Source organism: Rattus norvegicus, chromosome 8, assembly GCF_021556685.1.
Source record: "Rattus norvegicus strain SHRSP/BbbUtx chromosome 8, alternate assembly SHRSP_T2T, whole genome shotgun sequence".
NCBI lineage: Eukaryota > Metazoa > Chordata > Mammalia > Rodentia > Muridae > Rattus > Rattus norvegicus.
The window spans coordinates 9882501-9909343 of NC_141541.1; the positions used below are offsets into that span (position 1 = coordinate 9882501).

Here is a 26843-nt window from a genome sequence, read left to right on the forward strand (position 1 = left end):
GGAAGGAGCAAGCAGCCCCTTCTATAGTGAGTCAGGCCTCCCTGGCTGTTGCCAGGTAACTGTGGGGTGGAGCTTAGACAGAATGCTAACCATGTCAATCTTATACTTTCATCACAGATATGCAAAAGTTAAAGAAAAAAATGTCTTCTCTAATTCAAGTTTTATTTACTTTTTCTAATAGCTATGAGTAAAGCAATATTAGGTAAATTATATGGCTGACTTTGCTAGTAGCTGCCTAATGCCATCGAGGTCACTGCATGACCACTGTGGCTTAACTAAAGCTAAACTATGGTGAAAAACCTATGAACTTAGGTGCAGTGTGTATTTCTTTAGGAAACTTCTCATAAAATAAAAGTAGACATTTCCACATTAAGAAGTAATCAGCCCTAGGTTCTACTAAACTGGACACTAAGTAAGAGGAGATTTGCGGAGATTAACAATAAAAATGAGACCTAGTTCTTTGCTTCTTGAAGGGCAACTTTTTTTTTTTCAGAATGACACACAGCAGCAAAGGAGACAACCTGTCCACAGTGCAAGTACTGGGCTAAAATTTTAAAATAACAGCCTTGGCTATGTGGTTACAGCTCTGTGGTAAGCACACTTGCCTAGACTGTGCAAGGACCTGGGTTCAGTCTCTTGCAACACACACAAGCACACACACACACACACACACACACACTCGCACTAAGGAGGGAGGAACAGAGGGGACACAGGGAGGGTGAAATGGTATGAAATATTGGCAAATGTACTGGTATATTCCAAATTAACAGTTATGAATTGTTAATAAAGTATGTTTATATTCTTCTCCAAAGAATTTCCTAGCTTTGGATACATGTACTAAGATTGGCTTGTATTGCTTCCTGCCAGGATTTTACCATTAAGTGAAGCGACTGTCTAGGTATTCAGTTACCAAAAACAATACAATATAAAGTATATGACTCCACAGATCCTAAATGGTCAGCTGTTGTAACTCTGGGATCATTCCTAACAGTGTCAATTCTGTTCATCTTATTTATGATATTTTGCTCTAATATCTAAAACATTTCCCTCTAATTTGTATACTAATGTAAGTGATAGGCACAAGAAACTGGAGAATGGCTATAATAAATAATAATAATGAATACTTATTACACATACATCATATCAGGAAGTTTCCAAAGGTACTGAGGTAGGAACTATTTGAAAATTACAGCTTTCTTTAGATGCTTACTTAATTCCTGGGTGAAATTATTTTTATAAAACCCTTTACTGACACCAGTAAGCATTGGTCAGGCAGGCTTGAGGTGGTAGTTCCTGTAGGCCTCTCTATAAGTTAGATGCTCAGAGGCACTGCAAACACCATTACCACAGTAGACCTCCTTTTTAAAACAAATCACTGAAACATGATCAGCTTCATTGTTTTCCTGAAACAAGGTCAGTACCAGATTAAAGTATTCACAGTGTTAAAAGTATTCATCCTCAATTGTAGCAGTAGTGAGTTAATCTGCTGTAAACTGCCCAGTGGGTGTGTAGGCCCCTTCTATAGTAGCCAAATGCTTTGAATTTCCAAAACATATACACTCTACCCTGATTCTTACATATTGTCTGCCTTTTCTCCTGCGTCTCTCCGGCTCCAGCTTTCTGCTACCCTGTCACGGAGACTTTATCCATCCTTCTTCTCATGGTCCCTAGCGTGGGAAATCTGAAATCCAGCCTCTGTCTCCCTGCCCAGTCATTAGCAGTCAGCCACTTTATTTCACCAATCAAAGCCAACTGAGGGCATCTAGGCAGATATGCCAGTTCCTGTGTAATTTGGGGAGCCAAATTAACACAAATAGCATTAGAACAAAACCACAACACTCAATTCCAAAATAGATCATAAGAAATAATGCTATGGATTGAAAATAATAAGAACATTGGAGTCCAGCAAAGCTGTCATACAATTTGGACTCAAATCCTAAAACAGTAGCTTTAGAGAAAGCATCCCTTTGGAGAAATTTCACTTTGTGTAAAATGCTCATTTCTCCACTTTGCAAAACCATCTATGGATGAGGCAGTGACGAGGTATCCAGCACCTGATCATGCGTCCACAAATGGCACTTGATGTTTTATTTTTATTGCTTGAAGATCTGGGTGCAGAGCCACATCTTCTCTGAGCTCCATTGTCCTCCCCATAAGACTGAGATCATACGTAATCATGGAGCCTTGTGCAATCTGCAACCAAGCTCTGTTTACTGCACTCTCCTGAGAGCAGACACAAGAATTGCCAAGTATCAAACTTGCCAACCCATGAATTTTCTAGAACTGTTTTGGTCATTGAGTATTTCCTCTCTCAAATCTTATTTCTTTCTTAACCTCTCAGAAATAGAATGCTTTTGCTGTCTGAACCACCATTTAGAAGACACGTCCTGTATAAGAGCATACATATATGGTTTCAGGAATTGCCAGTATGGGGACACCTGACTCATTGGGTGTCTTTACTTGAGAGAACAGCATAAGTTACATGAATCAAACTGAACATGCCTGGACATCACCCCTGTGATACATAGATGAAGGTGGCCATGACCCACTCTCCTCTGCTACTACTGACAGTAGGTGATTCTGTATTCAATCTGACCTCATTTGTCTGCAACATGAATGTGGGTCAGACCTCCTGAGAACTGAAATGTGGACCTTGATCTCAAACACTCTAAATTCATTCAAGCTAAATAAATGCATGGCATGAGAGTATCATTAGTCCTATTTTCTGCAGAAAGAGATACAAATTCTAAATGGTTCACTGACACTGTCTAAATAGACAGAAATATCATGAACCTGAGGTGGCTGGCTACAAAGCTATGGGGAATCCACTGGTATTTAAAGCTTAAAGTCATAGGCTTAAAGGAAAGAAAGAGAGTTTTTTTTAAAAACCTGACTTATTTATAAGTATCCCTTTGCTTGTTTTCTTAATTTTTATTTCATAAGTGGGTTGCATAGTGTTCTCAGTGACAGAGACTTGCCTGATAATGGCCAATATTCTTCAAGTTGAATTCAATGTCTTTCGGACACTCTATTATCTATAGTTATTTCCTGGAAATTTTTTGATGAGCATTTACTAGTTTTAGACAAGTTACTCAACCTCTTGGTATCTAAGTTCTCCACAACTAAAAGATGGAGATAGCAATATCCAAAGTAAAGGTTTATCATGAAACCAATTAAAGTGTGTGCAAGAACACACTTCCTATATACTATAGGGACTCAGTAAATTCCCATTGTCACTTTGCTCCATGATGTTTTTAAACCTTAGAAATCCGCATTGGGCTGATGACATTTTATTGAAATATAGTAGGTTGTTATAGATAAAAGTGGTAAATCTTTCTACTTTTAAGAAATGCAGCCTACAAAAGGAATTATGAAATTTAAAGTATTCCATGGTTTTAAGTTTAAAATATCCTAATTTCTTATCCTGAGCTTTTTCCCCCAATTTTTGATTGTTCTATAAAAATAGTTTCCACATTAGGCAAAGATCTATAGAAGAGGGGATCTGAAAATCCACAGTGAGATTGTTAAGCATACAAAGTGGACAGACTCCTCCTGGGGAATTTATGAACCTTGAAGAAAGGCTAAGAGCCCCTCGTTGTTTATTATAAAAACACAATTATTCATTTATTTCTCTTACCTTCTACTATTGCCCCAGTATTATAATCTATCCTATAATACCAGCATCACTTTTAGCCCTTTTCCTAACAGGTTTCCTACGATAATCCCCCTTACTCACCTGGGGTAGGCATCTTTGATGCATCCTTCTCTATGCCCTGCTTTATGCCTTGCTCTAAGCCATGGGTCATGCTCATGCTATAACCTATCTCCAATCTATAGTGTGGATTTCTCAGCTGTTGGAGAACCTTTCATACCACATTCTAAGTTAGGTTAGAGATAAGAGCTTCCAAGCATAAGAGACAGTAATAAGATTTGAATTATTTTCCCTCTGTGTATGATCGGAAAGACTATGCTAAAAAGAATCTGATTGTTTTCTTTGATTTAGTCATGGAGTTGTTTGTTACTGAATACCAATTCTTAGCAAAAAAAAAAAATCTGGCACACTGACGAGGTTGTCTTTTCTTTAGTTCCATTTTGCTTCCACTGGCAAACATAATGTGGTTTTAGAAGACTATCTAAAGGAGCTGTATTTGCTTCTCCCACTAGGTCCCACACAGAAGGAGAGGAGAAATGATGATTAGTCTGCTTCCATAAACCTTACATATCACTGGAAAAGAAATTAGAGATGGTTGATTTTTGAGTTTGTCTTTTTTTAATTTTTCAAAGATTTTATTTCCTCCATGTGAAAATAAGCTTTTATTTGTACATAGTTGGTATAAAGAGTTCATGTAGTCATATACGAAACCTAATGCAGTTCCTGGTGCTAGTAATCTAATAGAAACAACTAGACAGACCTGGCTTTTCCCCTACACCTAAGACTCATCTACTAGAAATTGGACAAAGGTATGTGTTCTTATCTCCATTCTAGCATGCAAATACAATTCTTCCCACAGACCTTGCACCAAGTAACCGACACCTGGGCTACACGCTGGGGCTGTAACAGGAAGAAGTTACTTCCTAAGCCATGGGGCAGCATTCTACTATGGATCTCTGTGTCCTGAAGAAGATTTGCATCATGGACTCTACTTAACATTTCTAGAAAATAGTCAGTGTAGAGGTCCCAACCCTTCACTGATATCAAAGAGCCATTTAAAAAAATCTGGAGTAAATTGGAAAGGAAAGCAAAATTGGCATTATCATACCATGTCCACTCAGCTGAAATAAAGAAAATTAGATGGAAGAAATGAGCCTTTGAATTAAACTTGGTGTTTAGCCACAGAGATGGAAAACACGAAGGAAGAGTAGCCCCTTCTCCTAGTTCCCCATGGAGGCTCCCACTGGAGAGCCGGAGAGATCTTCCACTGGTTATCAGTTCTCTCTGACGGAAACTCGATGCCTGATGCAGCATGTCGGCTACCAGACTTTTGTGCTATTGGTGTCCAGTCAGACAAACCCATTTATTCTAGTTTTAAACTGAGCAGTCTCTCTCCCCTTTTGAGAGCTGTTGGATACTATGGCCATCATACACATAACTTGGTGGATTTAGATACCTTGGCACGTCAGGGGTACAACCATTCACTATCCTAACCTTTTATCCTCCAAGAAGGCCTAATGTAGGTCCAATGATGTTAGTTTTCTTCTTTTCACCTGTGGGTTTGCCATTTCTGTGTGTTAAGAAAGAGGCTATGGATGAAAAGAAGCAAGGGCATTCACTGCAGCTTGACGTTTTCTTTTCACTTTCACTATTCTCATTTTTAAAAAGTGGGGTGGGGGCAGGGACAAAGGAATGTACTAGAGGTTGGTTGGCATAACACTACAGTAAGGAAACAGCTCAGTGCTGATCTGCCCTGTCTTTGCCTTCACAGGCATCAAGCCCTTCCCCACCCCCATCATGTTAACTGCGTCTGTTTGTTCTTCTACTGGACAAATGCATTGTCATTGTCACTGGCAACAGATTTGGCATTCTACCTCGGCCTGGCCTACCAGCCCAATAATGCATGAGCCAGCATGAGTATTTATCTCAAGGTGACACTTGTAATTGCTGACTGCTGCACTTCTTAATCCGTTTATGCAATCCTTCCTGCTTGGCTTGCAGTTGTTGGCAGGGCTTTAGCGGCAATAAAAATGGTTCCTTTCCCAAGACAGAGTTCATTCAATTTAAAGCTGGATTGATTATACCTAAACTTATGACATGTCTTTACAAAGGAAGAAAAAACAGCAATAAATTATGCACACTGATTATTTAGCATTTATTGAGTCCCCACAGTGTCCTGGGCTCAGCACATAACAGGAATAAACTGCTACCCTTAAGATTCAAAGCACAGCTGCCTGTATGAAAAGGCACTGGGAGCAGCCCATCAATCCAGGTGCCTTTAACTCCCATTCAGGGGTCACCTGGCCACATGGCCATTCTCGCTTACTCTTGGAGAAGTTTTCTGACTGTGTGGAGTTAATGGATTCTTGGCGCATATCTGTGAGTTCTCTTATGTTTTCTTCTCTCACAAACATTCTGCTATCATCCTTAACTTTTGATCTGTGCTATAGGAATTTCTACCCCCTCCCCTTTAAACAATTTTGAGTTAAGACTGAGACATTTACAGGGGTTAGCATGCAGGTGAGGGTGGCATTGCCTACCTGACATCTGTGACACTTCTCCTAAGGTAGCCTGCCTGGTGCACAGGGTACGGAACTAAGACTGGATGGAAGGATTTTCTTCTTGCTGTGGGGATGTAATAAGTGACTTGGGTGTGTATCAATCAGAAAATTTAGACATAGATTTTGAGACTACTCTTTAAAGTGTAAGTTATGCAATAATCATACAAATAAATGGCTTTGGTTGTCTCAGTTTCTTTTCCATTGCTGTAATAACGATAGTACATCAACACAAGCACCTTAGGAAAGAAGGCTATGTTTCTGCTCAGTTTAGAGTTATAGTCTCGCTGTGCAGAAGTCATGGCTGTAGGAGCTTGAGGAGGCAGCTGCTCACATTGCATCCACAGATAGTATGAACTAGCAAAAACTGCTGATACTCACATCACAATTTTTATTTTATTCGGTCTAGGATCCCTGTTCAAGGAATATTTCCACTCACATTTAAGATGGGTCTTACCTTATCAATTAACCCTCCTCCAAAGTATGCCTGGAAATCTGTCTGCTGGCAACACTAACCATCACAATGACTTAGATTTAAAAGTTTAGTATAATAGTCTTAATTAACATTAATCCCCATTTTTGTGCTCCTTAATCATTTATAGAGAAATGTTCAAAAGAGAGAAATGGAGGAGAAAAAAGAGAGAGATGGAGTAGAAAAACAGACATTTTCTTTCCTTATTTTAACCATTGACTTTTAAAGGGGGAAAACATAGAATTGGAGGAAATCAAGTGAATTTAAATAAAGAATATTAGCTAGCATTTATCACATAGCACGTCCGAAACATTTTAGATATTAAGTGTTTTAAAGGAGGAAGGAGAGGCTCTAAGCTGTTAAACAACTTCCCCCAGAAAAGAGACAGTCAAAAGATAAAGCCACATCCTCATTGCAAAACAAGACACTACCGCCACCTAGGACTCAATGCGCATGCATGCACCTTGCTCTCCCCGCCTGGAACACATGTGCACATGCAGCCTTGGTTGCCCTATAGTACCATTCTCATTAGTGCTTTGATTTGGGGGTGGGGTGAATTAAAATTAAAATTAAATCTGTTCTTCATACTGTTTATTTGTAAATACTTCAGCACGAGAAATCATTAGATAACATTACAGCTACTCTCCTACCGCTACCCATATATAGCTCTAATTATGTTTAAGCCATGGCTGGGACTTAGAATGTTTAGAATCAGGAAGCAACTGAGGCTGTTAATTTACTCTTTGAGATAAAGATAAAGGCAATTATTTACAGTTGCCAACTGTTCTGTTTTCTTACCTCTGAACCATTTTGTTGCTTATTGGCTTGTTCTTTTTCTACGATTTTTTTTTTTGGTTCTTTTTTTTCGGAGCTGGGGACCGAACCCAGGGCCTTGCGCTTCCTAGGTAAGCGCTCTACCACTGAGCTAAATCCCCAGCCCCTTTTGTACCATTTTTTAAGGTACCGGGGCAAGGCCTGGCAGCACAGGCCTATAATCACAGTGGGGATGGGGGAATCAGGAGTTCAAAGTTATTTCTAGTATATAGCAACTTTAGCTTAAGCCTGGACTACGTGAAACCTCTCTCAAAAACATTATGCATGCACAAGTTGTAAGATTTGAACCAAAATTCAAATTTCAACTAACGATTTTTTTCAAGGTCATATAAGATCAAAAGAAAAACTGGATCTTTCCTGCCATAGTGCTCCATAGTAAGCTCCCAAGGACAAGTTTAACCCCCAGTGGGTCTTGTAGTGAGATTGAATCTTGCTCTTGTCATGTCTGCTCACGCACTGCCTGTGTGTGTTTGCCTACAGTGGACCTGGACAGGCTCAATGATGATGTCAAGCGTTACAGTTGCACTCCCAGGAATCACTCGGTGAATCTCAGGGAGGAGTTGAAGCTGACCAACGCAGTCTTCTTCCCACGATGCCTCCTTGTGCAGCGCTGTGGTGGCAACTGTGGTTGCGGAACTCTCAACTGGAAGTCCTGCACGTGCAGCTCAGGGAAGACAGTAAAGAAGTATCATGAGGTAAACCATCTGCATGATCTATCCTATCTGCATCATCATACGTCTGTGGCGTTTTGGTAGATGGTGCCACTTAACATGGTTGGTCAATGGGCTAAAGAGATGGTTTGGTGGTTAAGAGCACTTGCTACCCACAAAATTAGAAAGAGTACAGGAAATTATATTTTCTACACTCTGTGTTCAAGGAGGAATAGGAGGAATTCTAAGAAAGAACATGAGTCAGAAAACCTACAAAACTAAAAAATATTCATTTATGTATTTATTTAGTAGAATTTATTTATTTATTTATTTATTTATTTATTTATTTGTGTGTGTGTGTGTGTGTGTGTGTGTGTGTGTAGTATGAGTGTTTTATATGCCTGTGTACATCTATATGTAGATGATAGAGGACCTCTGGTGTCCTCTGCTATATTAGCTTGAACTGGGGTCTCTCACTGAACATGGAGCTGGCTAAGCAGGCAGTCTACAAGTCCCAGTGATTCCCCCCATCTCTACCTGTCACAGAGCTGGGGTTCAGTTCCCAGTACACACATGGTGGCTCACAAATTCCCTTTCCAGTAGTCCCATAGGATCTAATGCCTCTTTTGGCCCCCGCATGTACTGCACACATGATGCACATATACACATGCAGGCAAAGTGTTAATACACATAAAATGAAGATAATGAAATCTGTAAAAAGAAATGTGATTGCCTAATTGTTAACCCGGGCAAAGATGTTGTCAGGAGCTAAAATTCTACCGAGCTAATTAACAATGATTAATTGCATCCTGAAGAAGGGAATCTGGGTTTCACAGTACAATGGACCGTAGTGTGTTAGATTATATAACTGCCTGTATGATAAAGTGTTGGACTGTGTACCAGACGCTGTCTGCAGATATCTCGGACCTGGTGGAAGCATTCAAGTACAAGGGGAGAGGGAGGGCACAAGCAGAGAGCGGGCAATGCAACCACCTCAGATGCTCTGGTACTTCTGCTGCTCTAGCTGCCACCACTGTTGCTCCAAGAGACTGTGCTGTGCCAAGATAAGCTGGCCGGAGACTCAGCAAGCAAGCAAGGTGCAGGAGAAGCTTCTAGCCTCAAAAGCTTCAGGAGAGCATTTTCTTCCCCAGCAAGTGTTATAGGTCTTAAACAACAGATACTCTCAGATAATGGAGTTATTCTCACACATACCTTTATTCCTTCTAGATAGGATCTTGTATACATCTTGGGGGTGGGTTGGGGTCTGACAGAAGATGATTTGTATTGGCTTGGTGTGAGATGTTAGGAATGCCTCTTATTAAATCTTATTTAGTCCTGGTGGTCGTATATATATATGGGCCACATGTGAAACAGGCTCTGAATATCCATTCCTTCAGTCTCTGCTCCAATCTTTGCCTCCATATCCACTCCTATGAATATTTTTGATCCCCCTTTTAAGAAGGAATGAAGCATCTGCATTTTGGTCATCCTTCTTGAGATTCATGTAATCTGTGGATTGTATCTTGGGTAATTCGAACTTTTGGGCTATTATCCACTTATCAGTGAGTGCAGACCAGGTATGTTTTTCTGTGATTGGGTTACCTCACTCAGGATGATATTTTCCAGTTCATTCCATTTGCCTATGAATTTCATAAAGTCATTGTTCTAAAATCTGAGTAGTACATCATTATGTAAATGTACCACATTTTCTGTATCCATTCCTCTGTTGAAGGGCATCTGGGTTCTTTCCAGCTTCTGGCTATTATAAATAAGGCTGCTATGAACATAGTGGAGCATGTGTCTTTGTTGTATGTTGGAGCATCATTTGGGTATATGCCCAGGAGTGGTAGAGCTGGGTCCCCAGGTAGTGCAATGTCCAATTTTCTAAGGAACCTAAAGACTGATTTCCAGAGAGGTTGTACCAGTTTGCAACACCACCAACAATGGAGGAGTGTTCCTCTTTCTGCACATGCTGGCCAGGATCTGTTGTCACCTGAGTTTTTGATCTTAGCCATTCTGACTGGTGTGAAGTGGAATCTCAGGGTTGTTTTGATTTGCATTTCCCTGATGACTAAGGATGTTGAACATTTCTTTAGGTGCTTCTCAGCCATTCGATATTCCTCAGCTGAGAATTCTTTGTTTAGCTCTGTACCCCAATTTTAATAGGGATATTTGATTCTCTGGAGTCTAACTTCTTGAGTTCTTTGTATATTTTGGATATTAGCCCTCTATCAGATGTAGGACTGGTGAAGATCTTTTCCCAATCTGTTGGTTGCTATTTTGTCCTAATGACAGTGTCCCTTTGCCTTATAGAAGCTTTACAGTTTTATGAGGTCCCATTTCTCAATTCTTGATCTTAGAACATGAGCCATTGGTGTTTTGTTCAAGCAATTTTCTCCAATGCCATATGATCGAGATTCTTTCCCATGTTTTCTTCTATTGATTTGAGTGTATCTGGTTTCATGTGGAGGTCCTTGATCCACTTGGAATTAAGCTTTGTATAGGGTGAAAAGAATGGATCAATTTGTATTCTTCCGCATGCTGACCTCTAGTTGAACCAGCATCATTTGTTGAAAATGCCATCTTTTTTCCAATGCTTAGTTTTAGCTCCTTTGTCAAAGATCAAGTGACCATAGGTGTGTCGGTTTGTTCCTGGGTTTTCAATTCTATTCCACTGATCTACCTGCCTGTCTCTGTACCAATATCATATAATTTTTAGGACTATTGTAATACTGTTTGAAGTCAAGGATGGTGATTTCCCCAGAAGTTATTTTATTGCTGACGATAATTTTTGCTATCCTGGGTTTTTTGTTATTCCAAATGAATTTGCAAATTGCTCTAACTCTATGAAGAATTGAGTTGACATTTTGATGGGGATTGCATTGAATCTGTAGATTATTTTTGGCAAAATGGCAATTTTCCTATATTAATCCTGCCAATCCATGAGCATATTCTAGATCTTCAATTTCTTTCTTGAGAGACTTGAAGTTCTTATCATACAGATCTTTCACTTGCTTGGTTAAAGTCACACTGAGGTATTTTATGTTATTTGTGACTTCTGTGAAGGGTGTCATTTCCCTAAATTTCTTTCTCACCTGTTTATCCTTTGAGTACTGCTTTGTTTGAGTTAATTTTATACCAAGTCAATTTGCTGAAGTTGTTTATCAGGCTTAGTAGTTCTCTGGTGGAACTTTTAGAGTCACTTAAGTACACTATCATATCATCTGCAAATAGTGATAATTTGACTTCTTCCTTTCCAATTTGTATTCCTTTGACTTTCTTTCATTTTCTGATTGCTCTAGTGAGAAATTTGAGTGCTATAATGAATAAGTTGGGAGAGAATAAACAGCCTTGTCTAGTCCCTGAGTTTAGTGGAATTGCTTCAAGTTTCTCTCCATTTAGTTTAATGTTAGCTACTGGTCTGCCATATATTGCTTTTACTATTTTTAGGTATGGGCTTTGAATTCCTGATCTTTCCAGGACTTTTACCATGAAGGGGTGTTGAGTTTCATCATATGCCTTCTTAGTGTCTAATGAAATAATCATATGTTTTTTAATGTGGATTGCGTTGATGGATTTCTGTTTATTGAACCATCCCTGTATACTTGGGGTGTAGCCTACTTGATCATGATGGATGATCATTTTGATGTGTTCTTGGATTTGGTTTGTGAGAATTTTATTGAGTATTTTTGTGTATTTTGAGTATTTTGCACCCTCTGTGCTCTCTGGTTAGTCTGGCTAAAGGTTTATCTATCTTTTTGCTTTTCTCAAAAAACCAGCTCCTAGTTTTATTGATTCTTTGTATAGTCCTTTTTGTTACTACATGGTTGATTTCAGAACTGAGCTTGATTATTTTCTGCCTTCTACTACTCTTGTGAGTATTTGCTTCTTTTTGTATTAGAGCTTTTAGGTGTGCTGTCAAGTTGCTGATGTATGCTCTTTCCTGATTCTTTCTGCAGGCACTCCAAGCTATGAGTTTTTCTCTTATCACTGCTTTCATTGTGCCCTATAAATTTAGGTATGTTGTTCCTTCATTTTCATTAAATTCTAAGAAGTCTTTAATTTCTCTCTTTATTTCTTCATTGACCAAGTTATCATTTAGTAACGCATTCAACTTCCATGTATATGTGGGCTTTCTGCATTCCTGTTGTTATTGAAGACCAGCCTTAGTCCATGGTTATCTGATAGGATTCATGGGATTATTTCTATCTTCTGGTATCTCTTGAGGCCTGTTTTGTGACCAATTATATGGTCAGTTCTGAAGAAGGTACCATAAGGTGCTGAGAAGAAGGTGTATGTTTTTGTTTTAAGATAAAATGTTCTGTAAATATCTTTTATGTCCATTTGGTTCATAACTTCTGTTAGTTTCTCTATGTTTCTGTTTAATTTTTATTTCTATGATCTGTCCATTGATGTGAGTGGGGTGTTGAAATCTTCTACTATTATTGTGTGAGGTGCAACGTGTGATTTGAACTTTAGTAAGGTTTCTCTGATGAATGTAGGTGCCCTTGCATTTGGAGCATAGATATTTAGGATTGAGAGTTCATCTTGGTGAACTTTTCCTTTGATGAATAGGAAGTATCCTTTCTTATCTTTTTTTGATGACTGTGGTTGAAAATCAATTTTATTCAATATTAGAATGGCTTCTCCAGCTTGTTTCTTCGGACCATTTCCTTGCAAAGTTGTTTTTCAGCCTTTTTCTCTGAGGTAGTGTCTACATTTGTCACTGAGGTGTGTTTCCTGTATGCAGCAAACTGTTGGGTCCTCTTTACATATCCAGTCTATTATTCTTTTTATTGGGAAATTGATCCATTGGTGTTAAGATATATTAAGGAATAGTGATTGTTGCTTCCTGCTATCTTCATTGTTAGAAGTAGAATTATGTTTGTATGTTGTATTATGTTTCATTGCAAGGAGATTACTTTCTTACTTTTCTCAGGGTGTACTTTCCTTCCTTGTGTTGGAGTTTTCCATCTATTATCCTTTGTAGGGCTAGATTTGTAGAAAAATATTGTGTAAATTTCATTTTGTCATGGAATATCTTGATTTCCCCAACTATGTTAATTGAAGGTTTTGCTGGATATAGTAGCCTGGGCTGGCATTTGTGTTCTCTTAGGGTCTGTATGACATCTGCCCAGGATCTTCTGGCTTTCATAGTCTCTGGTGAGAAGTCTGGTGTAATTCTGTTGTTTGCCTTCATATCTTACTCGACCTTTTTCTTTTACTGCTTTTAATATTCTTTTTCTTTTTTTGTGCATTTGGTTTTTCTATTATGTGACAGGAGGAATTTCTTTTCTGGTCCAATCCATTTGGAGTTCTATAAGCTTCTTGTATGTTTATGGGCATCTCTTTCTTTAGGTTAGAGAAGTTTTCTTCTATAATTTTGTTGAAAATATTTAATGGCCCCTTAAGTTGGGAGTCTTCACTCTCTTTTATACCTATTATCCTTAGGTTTGATCTTCTCATTGTGTCCTGGATTTCCTGTATGTTTTGGGCTAGGAGCTTTTTGCATTTTCCATTATCTTGGACAGTTATTTTGATGTTTTCTATGGTATCTTTTGCACTTTATATTCTCTCTTCTATCTCTTGTATTCTGTTGGTGACGCTTGCATCTATGACTCCTGATCTCTTCTCTAGGTTTTCTCTCTCCAAGGTTGTCTGCCATTGTGCATTCTTTACTGTTTCTGTCTCCATTTTTAAATCCTGGACAGTTTTTTCAATTCCTTTACCTGTTTGGTTGTGTTTTCCTTTAATTCTTTAAGATATTTTTATGTTTCCTCTTTAAGGACTTCTGCTTGTTCACTTTTGTTGTCCTGTATTTCTTTAAGCGAGTTATGTATGTCCTTCTTAAAATCCTACATCATCATCATAATATCCAAATCTTCCTTTACTGGTGTGTTTTGATATCCAGCATATGCTTTGGTGGGAGAGCCTGGGCTCTGATGATGCCAAGTAGTATTGGTTTCTTTTGCTTAGGTTCCCGTGCTTGCCTCTCAACATCAGGTTGTCTCTGGTGTTAGTTTGTCTTGCTGTTTCTGGCAGTGGCTTGACCCTCCTATATGCCTATGTATCAGCACTCCTGTAGACCTATTTTCTTTCAGCTGGATCTGGGAACAGAGAGCTCTACTCTCATGTGTGTAGGCACTCCTAGTGACTGGCTTTCAGCTCAGAGCACTTTTTATTGCATAAATGTTGAATTAGTCTGTCTTTTGTTTTTCTGGAAATGCTTATTGTTCCTAAATAGCATTCACCACTACCTGGAAATTTAGCTCTTGACTGTGAAAGAAGTAAACAAAAGTAAATGTAAAGATCAACATCAGGGGAAACAAAAGAGTGAGAAATGTTTCTAATAGTGAGAATACAGCTACCTGAGCACTGGGGCAGCCAATGCTGTGAGAAAACATTTGCTTCCTGAGTAAACTGTGAGCCACTTACTGAGCAGACTGTGTGCCACTGCGAGTCATGTCTGTAGGGAGACTTTTCTGCTGTATTCATAGATATTGAACCGAGGCTCCAGGGTCAGGAAGAGGGGAAAAATCCATGAAAATGTGCTTAAAAATACTCACTGCCATATGAAGCAGATGCAGTTTCAGACACTAAGAAGAGACAATATGAACAATAGTACTTAGTGAATGATCACGAGGAGCCAACAAAACAAAGGAATTCACAGTCAGTCCCTGAAGGCAAGACTCTCCATTTGGAGAGCAGGTTTTGAATTGGGCATGGTGGGTTAAGTTTGTAATCCCAGCCTTTAGGAAGCAGAGGCAGGAGAATTTCTACAAATTAGAGGTTATTCTAGGCTATATAATAAGTTCCAGGCTAACTTCAACTGCAGAATGGGACCTTGCCCAAAATAGATAGATATATAGATGGATGGATGGATAGATAGATAGATAGATAGATAGATAGATAGATAGATAGATAGACAGACAGACAGAGAGTTATACATATAGATATGCCATAGGTAGATACATAGATGTAACATACATACATACATACATACATACATACATACATAGACGGGTGATAGATAAATAAAATATTAGTTTGGGGTAGGTGCTTTTGTTTCAATTGTTGTCGTTGTTGCACATCAACACTGATGTGTACCTCTCACAACAGTGGCCACCTTCAACTTAGGAAAGTGGAACTTAACATTTTACGCCCACAAAGAAGGTATTTTCTTAGTCTTAAGAATAGTTGATTCCACCCACTGCTTTCAAAGGAAACATAGAATCTGTTCTCATATCAGTAGGGTGCTGTCTCGCCTCCTTATTGTGTCTTGTTTCTGTGTGAACTGATGAACTCCAGATTAGAGGTTGTCCTTCAGTCTCAAAGTGTTGGAGCTCTGTCCTGTTTTCCAAAAAAGGTTAAATGTGGTGCTTAGTCAATGGTGGAAGTCAAAATAATCTAGAAAGCAACAAGGTCGCACAGTAATGGTGAGCAACAATGTGCAAGTCTAGGCTTTAATGTATTTGTGGACTGCTTTCCTTTTATTTCCACTCTAAGGAAAGAGTGGCTTGATTTTTTTTTTCATATTCCTTTCTTTGGAAACTCCCAATAAGAATGTTGCATAGCAGAGAGTTGGTTCTGAGTAATCTGAAAGGTCCAGACAGCATTTTCTCCCTGGTTCCTCTGCACACTATGACAGTCTCTGTTCACTACAACAGTCAGTGTACATTAACACAGTCATCCCTGGGCTGCTTTTCACCATTCATAGAAAAAGAGGGAAGCCCTTGATCCCACTGGTTGTGAGTTATAAAACACTAGCATTCTATTGAATGGGCAATGTCCTATATGAACTGCCCCTGCCCAGCACAGTATAGAAACACCCAACAGCATTAATCACTCTGTCAGGCACACCTGAAACAAGCATGCCTGTCAGCTCCCCTAGTAATCTCCAAAAGCACCCTGAAATGTTCCCTGACGGTCTCTATCAGGAGCATTTTGGAACACAGGAGACACTTTCTTCCATTACCAGAAACAGGCATAGTCTGAGCTTCATCTCATTAAGAGAAATCCAAGCCCTTTATTCTATTAGGTCTGTGCCTGTATTCTTACCTCTGCTACATTAAAGGCAGTTTCCTATTCCATGCTTGCAGTTGATGAGATGTGAAATGAGTTTCTATGAGAGATGATGGCCTTATGTAAAGGGATCCATCACATCTGCAGACACCAAATTCAGACACTATTGCTATTGCCAAGAAGTGCTTGCTGACAGGAGCCTGGTATAGCTATCTCCTGAGAGGCTCTGCCAGAGGCTGACCAATACAGATCCTCACAGACAACCATCCAATGGAAGAGTTAGAGAAAGGACTAAAAGGAGCTGAAGGGGTTTGCAACACCATAGGAAAAACAACCATATCAACCAACCAACCAACCCTCCCAGATTTCCCAGGGACTAAACCACCAACCAAAGAGTACACATGGACAGACCATGGCTCCAGCTGCATATGTAGCAGAAGATTGCCTTATCTGGCATCAGTGGAAAAGAAGGCCCTTGGTCCTGTGTGCGCATGAGATAGGATAGAGGGGTTGTGTAAAGGAAACTGGGAAGGAGGATAACATTGGAAATGTAAATAATTAAAATAACCAATTAAAGAAAAAGAACTTCTCACATAGTGAGCTTGTAAACTTCCCTACAAGTATTTCAGTGCTCAACATTTGGAGAAAAGAATGTGCACAATTAGAGAGCTCTTGGTGACACCAACATTGTCACTGTTTGCATGAGGTAGGATACTTCTCTTGCAGTGGGGTTAGCACTCTTCGGGACAGGACAATGTTATTTTCTGTTTTCAAACCCCAGATGCTAGGGAGATGGGTTAATGAATGATAGTATAGGGCATGCAATCCTGAGGACCTGAGTTCAAATCCCTGATACCCACATAAAACCTGGGGATGAACACATCTGCCTACAACCCCACTTACATAACAGGCAGAGATGCAAGGCTGGGGAATTACTGGAACTTGTCATCTGCCAACCCAGCTCCATGTTCAGGGAGAGATAATATGGCAGTAAGTGTAGACCAGGACACTAGAAGTCCCTTATCATCTACATGTAGATGTACACAGGCACATGTAACACAGATGTAACACACAAACACACACACCAATAAATGAATAAATAAATAAATGCTAATACATACTTTTAAAAATTTTATAAGTTCCTGATTAATTTTCTTTCCTAGCATTCCTCATAGTCATCTTTGAACACAGATAACAGAAATGCATATAGATATGAGGCGTTTCATATGATACAGGACCCATTACAAAGAAAGGAAGACCCTAACAAACAAATCAGCCTGAGTGGAGTTATGTGTAGCAGATTAAGTGGTGGGGGATTATGAGCCCATGCAGATGAACTGGGGAAGTGTCAGTCAGTCCATGATGATAAATGCTCCTCTGTCTGCTTTTGTCAGTCTTGTCCTATGTCACTTGTAGGTTACACACCTCACATGAGGGTCACTTCTTTTATCAGAATTTGGGGTTCATGTAAGAATTTCTCATTCTGCCTTAGGAAGGTTATAACTTATTTCAGAGGAGATAGCTGTGAGTGGCTGTCCAATGACTTCTTTCCTTCCGAAAGATAATTCAAGTAGTGACTCTTTAAAAAAAAATAAGGCTCATGGTTGGGGCTATAATTCATACACACGTCAGACCCTAAACTCAATCCCACTACTGCCAAATAATTGTAATAATAATAATAATTGTAATAATAATAATAATAATAATAATAATAAATTTAACAATGTTATTTTTGTTCTCCCCTTCATAATATAATAAACTATCATTGTTTAGATTCAAGGCCACAGACATTGAGTCAATAGTCAAAAAACTTTGGAGACAAGATAAATTTATTTTATTTGTTTATTTTCTCTGTCTTTCCCCTCTTCTACTGATAATAGTGTGATGCTATATTAGTACGGGTTCTCTAAAGGAACAAGATTGATAGGGGTGTGTGTGTATGGGTGTGTGTGTGTGTGTGTGTGTGTGTGTGTGTGTGTGTGTGTGTGTCAGAGAGGGCAAGAGAGAGAGACCATGTTTATGTTAGTGTATGAAGCTTTGCTTGCCTCAGCCATCATAATATGGCATCAAACACCTGTAGGTTCCTAGAAAGCAAATTTTCTTTGTTCAAACCTGCAAATGGAAATGCTGGCTCTGATATCCACAAAGTAATCAACAACACAGTAGGGATGCCTAGGGAGACAAACACTTAGTATAAGATGCTAATAAAACATGCTACAGTATTTAGGGTGAGTCCTCACAAGACAACTCAGGCAATCAATACAGTTCCTCAGTTTAAGATCCCAACTTATTGATTTTAGTATATGGCAAATTGGCATTAAAACTAACCAACACATATTAGCTTAGCTGCCTGCACTGTCCAGTGGAACTTAAGGGCATGAACTCTGTATATTGGCACAACCTAAGATGGGGCTGAGGGAGGAAGAGTTCCAGGTAACTTATGACTGTTAAGCACCTTACACCTGCAGAATGCAGAGAGAACTAAATTTTCACATGAAATTCTATCCTAACTAATTGAAATGTAAATCGCCCCATGGGCCCAGAGATACCATGTTGTGTAGAGCTAAGGCCTTCACTGTCACTATTTGTGGCAGTGCTTCTCAGCCTTCTTAAGGCTGCAACCCTTTAAGATATTACTCATGTTGTGGTGTCCCCAACCATAAAATTCTTTTCATTGCTACATCATAGCTATAATTTTGCAACTGTTATGAATCATAATGCAAATATCTGTATTTTCTTGTGATCTTGGACAACCCCTGTGAAAGGGTCATTTGATCCCCAAAGGGTCACTACCCTCAGGTTGAGAACCACTGCTTTATGGCATCTGGAATCATCCTTGCCTCTTTGTATGTTGATGTAAAATTTTATATTAAAAACTGGCATCTGATTGTGGTGTGGAGGCTAGGGGATGTAGGCAGTCATTTATCCCTGAAATACGAAGATCTGGTGCGGGGTGTTGCATGCACAGACAGCATGGATAAAAATGGAGTTTAGTCATTTTCAGAATGATGAAAATAACACTTGTGCTTCTGCTCATGTGGGGGTGTGAGGTGACTCACAGCATCCTTGTGTAAACCACAAGGCAAGTGTGAAGAGGACTCTAAGAGTCAATGGTCTGATGGTCTCTACCATAGCTACTTACCCTGCTCACTTACTTACCAAGTGAAAGGACTCATTGTTTCAGTACCGCAACATATGCATACCCTTTCTGTCTCCAGCTAGCTTCATACCAGGTCTTCTTGAACAACCTTAGCAAACCTGCTAGGAACATGACCCTGTCTAGATCATAAATAAGACCTGAAGGAATTATAGAACATCATGCAAGCAGGCTTCCATGTTTTCCTGCAAAAGAGAGGCTAAATATGCTTGCAGAGTTCCTCTAAAGTGCTATTAAAATGATTTTACCATTTAATTATATAAAGGTTCCCATAGTGATTTATATAAAGCTTGTAATTGAAACAAACATCTACAGATGTCAAGGTTGCCTTTTTGGAAGCTGTAAACATTTTCTAAACCCTCACTGTAACTCAGGTCTCTGTCACCTTTAAACTTCTGCGTATCATTTAAACTGTTTGCCAGCTCTCTTTAGCAGTCCTGTGTCTTAGACATGACTTCCTTCTCAGGCCCTGCTAAATCACCACCCAGGGAAAGATTTCTATTCCAAATTCCTTTCCTAAGACACTTGAGTTTCAGACTAATTCCCTGGTGTTCTTAGAATGCTTGAATCTATACATTCATATGATGTCTTTACATGTAAAAGAAGCCAATACAAAAGCAAAAAATAGGAATTTGTTTGTGTTTCTATTTGCTTGTTTGTTTGTTTTTTGTTTGTTTTCTTAAGTAGTTGACCCTCTGTTAAATACTGTCTGCCTTTGAAGTTAGAAAAGAACCTTAAATAATGGCTTAATGATTTAGGTTTATGTAATGCATTCTCCATAAGACATGTACTTGTATTTCTATACCAGCCAATGATTTGAGAACTGTTACAAAGTTTTAACAACTTTTTTTATATTCCCAATAAACAAGAGCTCAACTCAGCAGAGAGCTTTTTGTGCCTGGCATTGTTTTATTAGTGTAATATCTTTATAGCAATGACTCATCTGCTGGTTTATTGGCAACAAGACAGAGGATTGCAGTTAACCACCTTGTGCGACTGTGACACCGGTAATTTACAAACCTGAGCATCTCTGATTTTGTGGCATAAAAACCATTGCCTGGATCTGTCCATTTAATGAATTTCAGTGTTCCTGTCTTCATGTGGTTTTTCCAGACATTGAATGAGAGTCAGGATTTCCATTTTCACCCACAGGTTCTGAGTCATGACTGGCTGCCCCTCAGCAGATTTTGATTTTTGTGTGTATGCTTGCAACTGCGAATCCTGGCTTGGAAAATGGGAAAGCATTTTGTGATATCACCTATTACCAAGCTCTTTTGGCTGCTGTAATTAATTCAATGGTTCCTTACCTTTAAAGGTAGTCAGGTAACCCATAACCCACCAGTTTGCACTCTTTGATAAAAGCTTTTCATTTTTCTTTTAACTTTCAATGCTCCCCGAAGCCAGTCTTGGTTTCTACATCCTTTCAACACTGCCTGAACTTAAGACTATTACATGGTCTAAGAGCTTTGAACATCAGGTACTAAAGCTGTCCAATTTCCACTTTGTTCAAAGAGTGCTTTTCTGACTTGTCTGGGGAAAGTGTCTGCCATTTTTTCCTTATCAGCAAAGCACATATATACTATGCTCTTATAGCTTATTATAAAACACAGGGGAAAATTCCTGAACAGTCAGAGGACCAGGTAAACTACCAGGCTTTTACTCCTATCCCAAACATTCACTTTGTCATCAAATGGGAAAACAGATAAAGGAAGCACTGATGTATAGGTGCCTGCCACTGAAATCATCTGTTCTTGATAATGGTCTTCTTTAAGAACACACATGAGGGTACTCAGCTTCTTAGAAATCATGTTACTTCCTAGGATCCCTAATCCTGTTTACATTCACATAATTTGAAAATATTTTGGAGAAATTCTTGGTGAGACCAGGCTCAACTCATGTCCTGTCCAAAACAATCCTTCCAAAAGTGGCAGTTTTCCTGTCCTGAGCAGTATGAGTTCGTATCCTGGACTAGATTTCTTACTTAGATTTTTATTGAAGGACAAGGCCTATGTATAAGATTGCTCTTGTCTCTTCCACATTGCCATATGTATCTTGCTTTGCCTCCTGTGTTTGTTGGAGGCTAGAACACAGGAAAGATGTGAAAGAAATCTCTTCATATCTCTCCACATCAACAGCAACACCTATCTTCTTCACTGACGTGTACTTCAGGGTCTACTTTTTTGGATAAGGACCTGGTTTAGGCCACCTCAAGTTTATTTCATTCTGGTTCTCCTAAGTACTAGCTCCATGACCCTGTTTAAGCATATGACTTAATCCCTTTCTTAATGTGTGAATTAAATTATGTGTGCAGCTAATTCATGTAGCAAATAAGCCCATACTTGCAGAGCCACTTAAAACATGGTCTGGTGTTTAGGACATACTCAATGTTGGCAAGAATGTTTACTGCCATTATACAAGCTTGTACTATCCAATCAACAAAGAGAACATAAAAATTCATGTGGAAGTATATGATGCCAATTATGCACACATAATTACATCATAGAAAATAACAAGTCAATCTTCTGTAAAACTGTCACCAGAACTGACAGGACCATAGTCTTTTATTTTTCTATTTTTATTTTTGGAATCATTCTTTTGAAACAAACTCCAGTTCCCTCAATGTAATGAACATAAAAATCAATGGCTTGCTCTCTTCCTCACTGGAGAGCCCACGACACCACACAGTTAAAGGCTAAATAAACAGAGAGAGTGGATGGGGATGCTCAGTGCTGAGGAGTCTGGGTATAGTTGTTCCTAATTCATGCTCTGGGTTTGATTAAGATATTTAACATTGACTGTGAGAGCAATGAAATGTCTAAGACTACACTTCCAAGTGCAGAACTCTGAAGATGCCATGGGAACTTATACAGGCATTAAAGTGAGCTCCCCCATGTAATCTTCAGTGAGGACCAAAATATACCTTGGTAGCAAGGCATAACAAGCCCTCACTACACTGCACACTTGGGATCAGGCAAAGCTATAGATGCAGAAGGAAATAGGAAGTATATCACAGAGACACATTGTCAGAATTCTAGAAGGTAGGAGAGAACATCCTGGCCTAGGGCCTGTGTCACCAGAAGAATGTAGATGAAGGACTTCCCTGCCTTTAAAGCTTTGCCTGTGTAATTGTAAAACAGGCCCAGCCAAAGCTCCCTATCATGCAACAAACAGTGACCAAAGATGGGGAAACCTGGTTAGACTTTTGGCAAAGGGTAAGGGGCTAAATAATTGTTTGTCAGTATCATGATGAAGAAAGGAACAGATAAAACGTACAGGCCAGTGGAGCCTAAATACAGAAAGAAGAGGCGCAATGATCTGTGAATGAGCTCTAAGGGTGAGTTTGTGGCACTACCCCGTATTGTCCTGGGACAGTGTTTGACCCAGAGAAGCCTACAGCAGAAAAGAAGGTTTAGAGTCTCTTTAAAGTAATGATTTGTAGTAAAATTATTTTAGGGGCCAGTGAGATGGCTTTACCAGATAAAAATACTTGCTGTGCAAGCCTGTCAACTGTGTTAAATCCCCAAAACTCATAATAGGAGAGAACCAATTCCCAAAAACTATCCTCTGACCTCCATTGACTCTCCCCCTCCCTCCCTCCCCCCCCTCTCTCTCACACACACACACACACTCACTCACACACACACACACACACATACATATACCATGCAAACAAACAGTAATAATAAATGAATTTTAAAAGAAGAAAAATTATTTTTAAAGTTATTATATATATGTATGTATATATACTTTTTGAGTATGGTAATGTAATGAAATATAAGTATTAATGTACAAATACTTTGTGCTGTAGCTCAGTCTTGGATTACAAAAGGCATTATGTCATCATAAAGGTAATTGTGTAGCCACTGATGGCTTTTTAGGGAGGGGAGAAGGGTTTTATTTCAATCCAGCATTTATTCATATTGACACAACCTGCTAACGTAACTATTAACCTGTCCTTGCTGGAGAGGTGCTTGGTGTTACATTTGTTTACAACACGTGTTCTGTTCAGAAGAACAATGATCTATTTGGATAGGCCTTGCTACAACTTAGGTCCTTAGGAGGGCTATTGATAATGGCTGTTGAGACCTACAGTCATCTTCCTACTAAAGGTGAGGCAGGGGCATTATTTGTGGTGGAGTAGACTCCTGCATATTGCATGGTCAATGGTTATTTGCAGAAATGTCTACATAGGCTTGTTCCAACAGCAAGCTTACTCACTCGTTAGGAGAAGGGGAATGAGTGACTGGCATTTGGTTGACTTAAACTTCTAACAGGAAATACACTTCTTATCCTTTATCATAGGTACTGAAGTTTGAGCCTGGACATTTCAAAAGAAGGGGCAAAGCTAAGAATATGGCTCTTGTCGATATCCAGTTGGATCATCATGAGCGATGTGACTGCATCTGCAGCTCAAGACCACCTCGATAAAACACTATGCATTGAGCACGCAAGGACCTTTAGGTTAAGAAAACATGGTAAGAGACCCTTGTCCCACCCTAAGGAGCCAGAATTTCTTCCAATCTACAGTACAGTGAATACATATGGAAATGTTGCTTTGTTAGGGCCATAGCAAGAAAAAGCATGTATCGTCCATTTCTATATCTGTAAACATGGGAATTCACTTATTAATAGTATGTGAAGATATGCATGTATACCCGGATACATGTCTAGCTTGATGTGTGTAAATAGATGAAATACTTTATTCAGTATATTTATTGACTTCCTCCAGAGACAAATGATTAGATTATTACTTTGATATTTTGTCAAACATATAAAACATGTTTTAAAAATTCAAAAGATAAGTTTATTCTAAAACTTTCTGTCAAAATGTACCAGATCTTGCTCTCTTAAAGAAGGCATTTGTCCATTAAATGAAAACTGAGACATTCTTATGTGTATACCTTAATTATGTGGAGAAAAATACATAGTTTCTGTCAATAAAAACAAGTTTTTAAATATTTTCTTCATGAGATGCACTACTCACCTACAAATGTGGACAGTAACTGTCTCCATGACAATACCAAAGTAATATGGGATAGCTAACAACTAAGTCCTCTTTAATGTATTTTCTCAATGCAAGCTAATCCACTGAGCACCATTCTCAATGAATTGTTCAGGGGATTGTTGTGATAATAGGCAAACAATAGGTTGCTACAGAATTTTTGAACTTTTTCATTTTAAAATCTGCAGAAAAGCAAGTGTTTTCAGAAAGAGCATGCAATTACACTTGAGCCTTTCAACATAATAATCATGGCAAGACTTAGGAGATGGAAAGTCAGAAATAAGCAACATAACTGAAAATCAGATGGGCTGTTTGATAAGGTCTACATTTAAAAATGGGTCGAAGTCTTCTAAACTATGCCAATAATTTTTCTGTTTTGCTCTTGCATTTCTATCTTTGCAATATATACACATGAACTTATATCATGTTACATGAAACAAGCTATCATGGAATATTTATAGCCTAAAAGTGTTCATGTATTAACAAAACAAGTAACTTTTATTGGTGTAAATCTCTAATCATATACTTAAGAATCTACATACTTACTTCTGAATCAGCAGAAATTAATTGCGAGATCTTGTATTCAAGTCTTCAGGCAGCTATAAGTTGTGGAGGCACACATTTGGTTCTGCCGTCCCACGGAAAAGCTTTTTGTTCTGGTTATTAGCAGTGAGAGTTGCTTCCTCAGTGGTTCCTCTATCTCTATTCTAATGAGTCCAGAAACAGGAAGTTGTTCATTGATCTCCAAACAAAATGGTTAGGAAAGAATCCTGATGTCAAGTTAGCTTGGTTCTGCTCCCAGGAAACTACATTTTTCTTCCTGCCCTGAAAGTAGAAAAGAAAATGCATTTCTTCTGGGAGTTCAACACTACCCTGAGCACAGATTGTTTTGTTTCTGGCTCTGTGCACAGGCCGCTTTGGTCCAGTGTCAGATGAGTAGCACATACACACTTACATTACTAAGTATGATGCTGTCCAAGCCACGTTAATAGCTGTATTCAACCAACCTGTGCTTACTGACACACAGCTTCTAAAGCTTCTATGCAATCAATTATCTGTCAGTTCTACTCAAATAATTTTTAAAATTAAGTAGCACATTGTTAAATTGTCAAGCATGCCAGAGAGCAATGAGAAGTAAGGTAGGCCCACAATAAAAAGTCATTTTTTCCTCCATGGCCATTTACAAGCTTCCTGTGGAACAGTGGCTTCCTATACAAACCTCAACTACATATTACATTACTCACTGTAGAGCTCACCATAGCTTCAATATAAAACATTAGAGTCTTTTTTTTCAATAAACCTTCCAGGAGGCAGTAACCAACTAAAGATTTACCTGCATGGTTTTTGTTTTTTTGTTTTTTATTTTTTTAATTAGCTGCAAAGTAAACATACAAACTCCTCTGCTGCCTGTTCTCTCATGATTGTTTCATAAAGCCCAGTATTGGTTATCTGTTATCTATTGCACATCCAACGTGAAATAAATAAATGTTTCATTGCCATCTAAAGAGAAAGAATAAAAATAAACCATTGAACAAACTATATTCCAAACAGACTAATAACTACAGATCAGCATAGCTGACTAACCCAGAATAATACCTTCCATTCAATATGGTTTTATAGGGCAGAAAACTTTACGAAGTGGAAGGTCTTTATGATTTTTTTATCATATCAGTAACATGCAGCTTTTCCTCTTACAGTATTTTCTATAAAAATGTAAAATGCCTCTTATCTTTGTAAAAAATAAATACTGTTTTTGAACAAAACTACTCTGTAAGAAATAAATACTGCTTTTGGACAAAACTGCTCTGTTATTTAGTTCTGAATTGCAATTTTAAAAGCTATACAATATTATAAAGGGACTTTCACAAATGCATCTAAGGACAGTGGCAAGATGGGAGGGTTCTGAGAGGAGGAGTGCCTGCTTTGAGCCCACAAGCCTCCGTGCTGTTTGCCTCACAACTCAGGCAGCCACTGTTCATACTTCTCTCTCGATGCTGATAGTCGTGGGTCTTCTTTGTTTCGCTCTGCAGTCAGCCTTTCAGTGAAGATGTTGCCGACCTAAGAAAGAGAGCTCCCATCCTCTTTATCACAGTCTCATCTCTCTCTCTTACCCACTCTTCCCTGTATTTGTGACTGGACACACAGCTAATGGGTCACTGCTGCCCGTTCAGAGAAACCAGCTCTGATCTGTTCCCCTGAAGGAGCATAGACCATGACCTTAAAGAAGACTCTCTTATATACAAGAACACTTACTTTCAGGTTGGTCTTTGCTGTCATCCTGCTGGAGACAGAATGGCAGCTGCTAAGATCAGAAAAACCTTGCTTGACAGCTACAGATGGTTCAGAGAATATGTACAGAAATGTGTGTGTTAGATGACAAGAATTTTATCAGCAGAAATGTGCACTAATGTGTTAACCAAGAGGTTAGAATCGGGAAAAGATTAAGCAGTACTGTATAAGACAGTTAATTCAGATAGCTTGGAATTTTATGTGAAG

The 26843-nt window shown here is 38.9% G+C and overlaps 1 protein-coding gene across 2 annotated transcripts in view; it reads left to right on the plus strand.

Moving 5' to 3' along the window:
* Positions 1–26147, plus strand: part of Pdgfd (platelet derived growth factor D) — a 232886-nt gene extending 206739 nt beyond the window's left edge. For both annotated transcript variants that reach the window (NM_023962.3, XM_087563639.1), the window contains 2 exon segments: positions 7997–8211; positions 23648–26147. In NM_023962.3, coding sequence (NP_076452.1) covers positions 7997–8211; positions 23648–23773 — 341 coding nt within the window. In that variant the 3' untranslated portion in view covers positions 23774–26147.
* Positions 26148–26843: the final 696 nt, after the last annotated feature.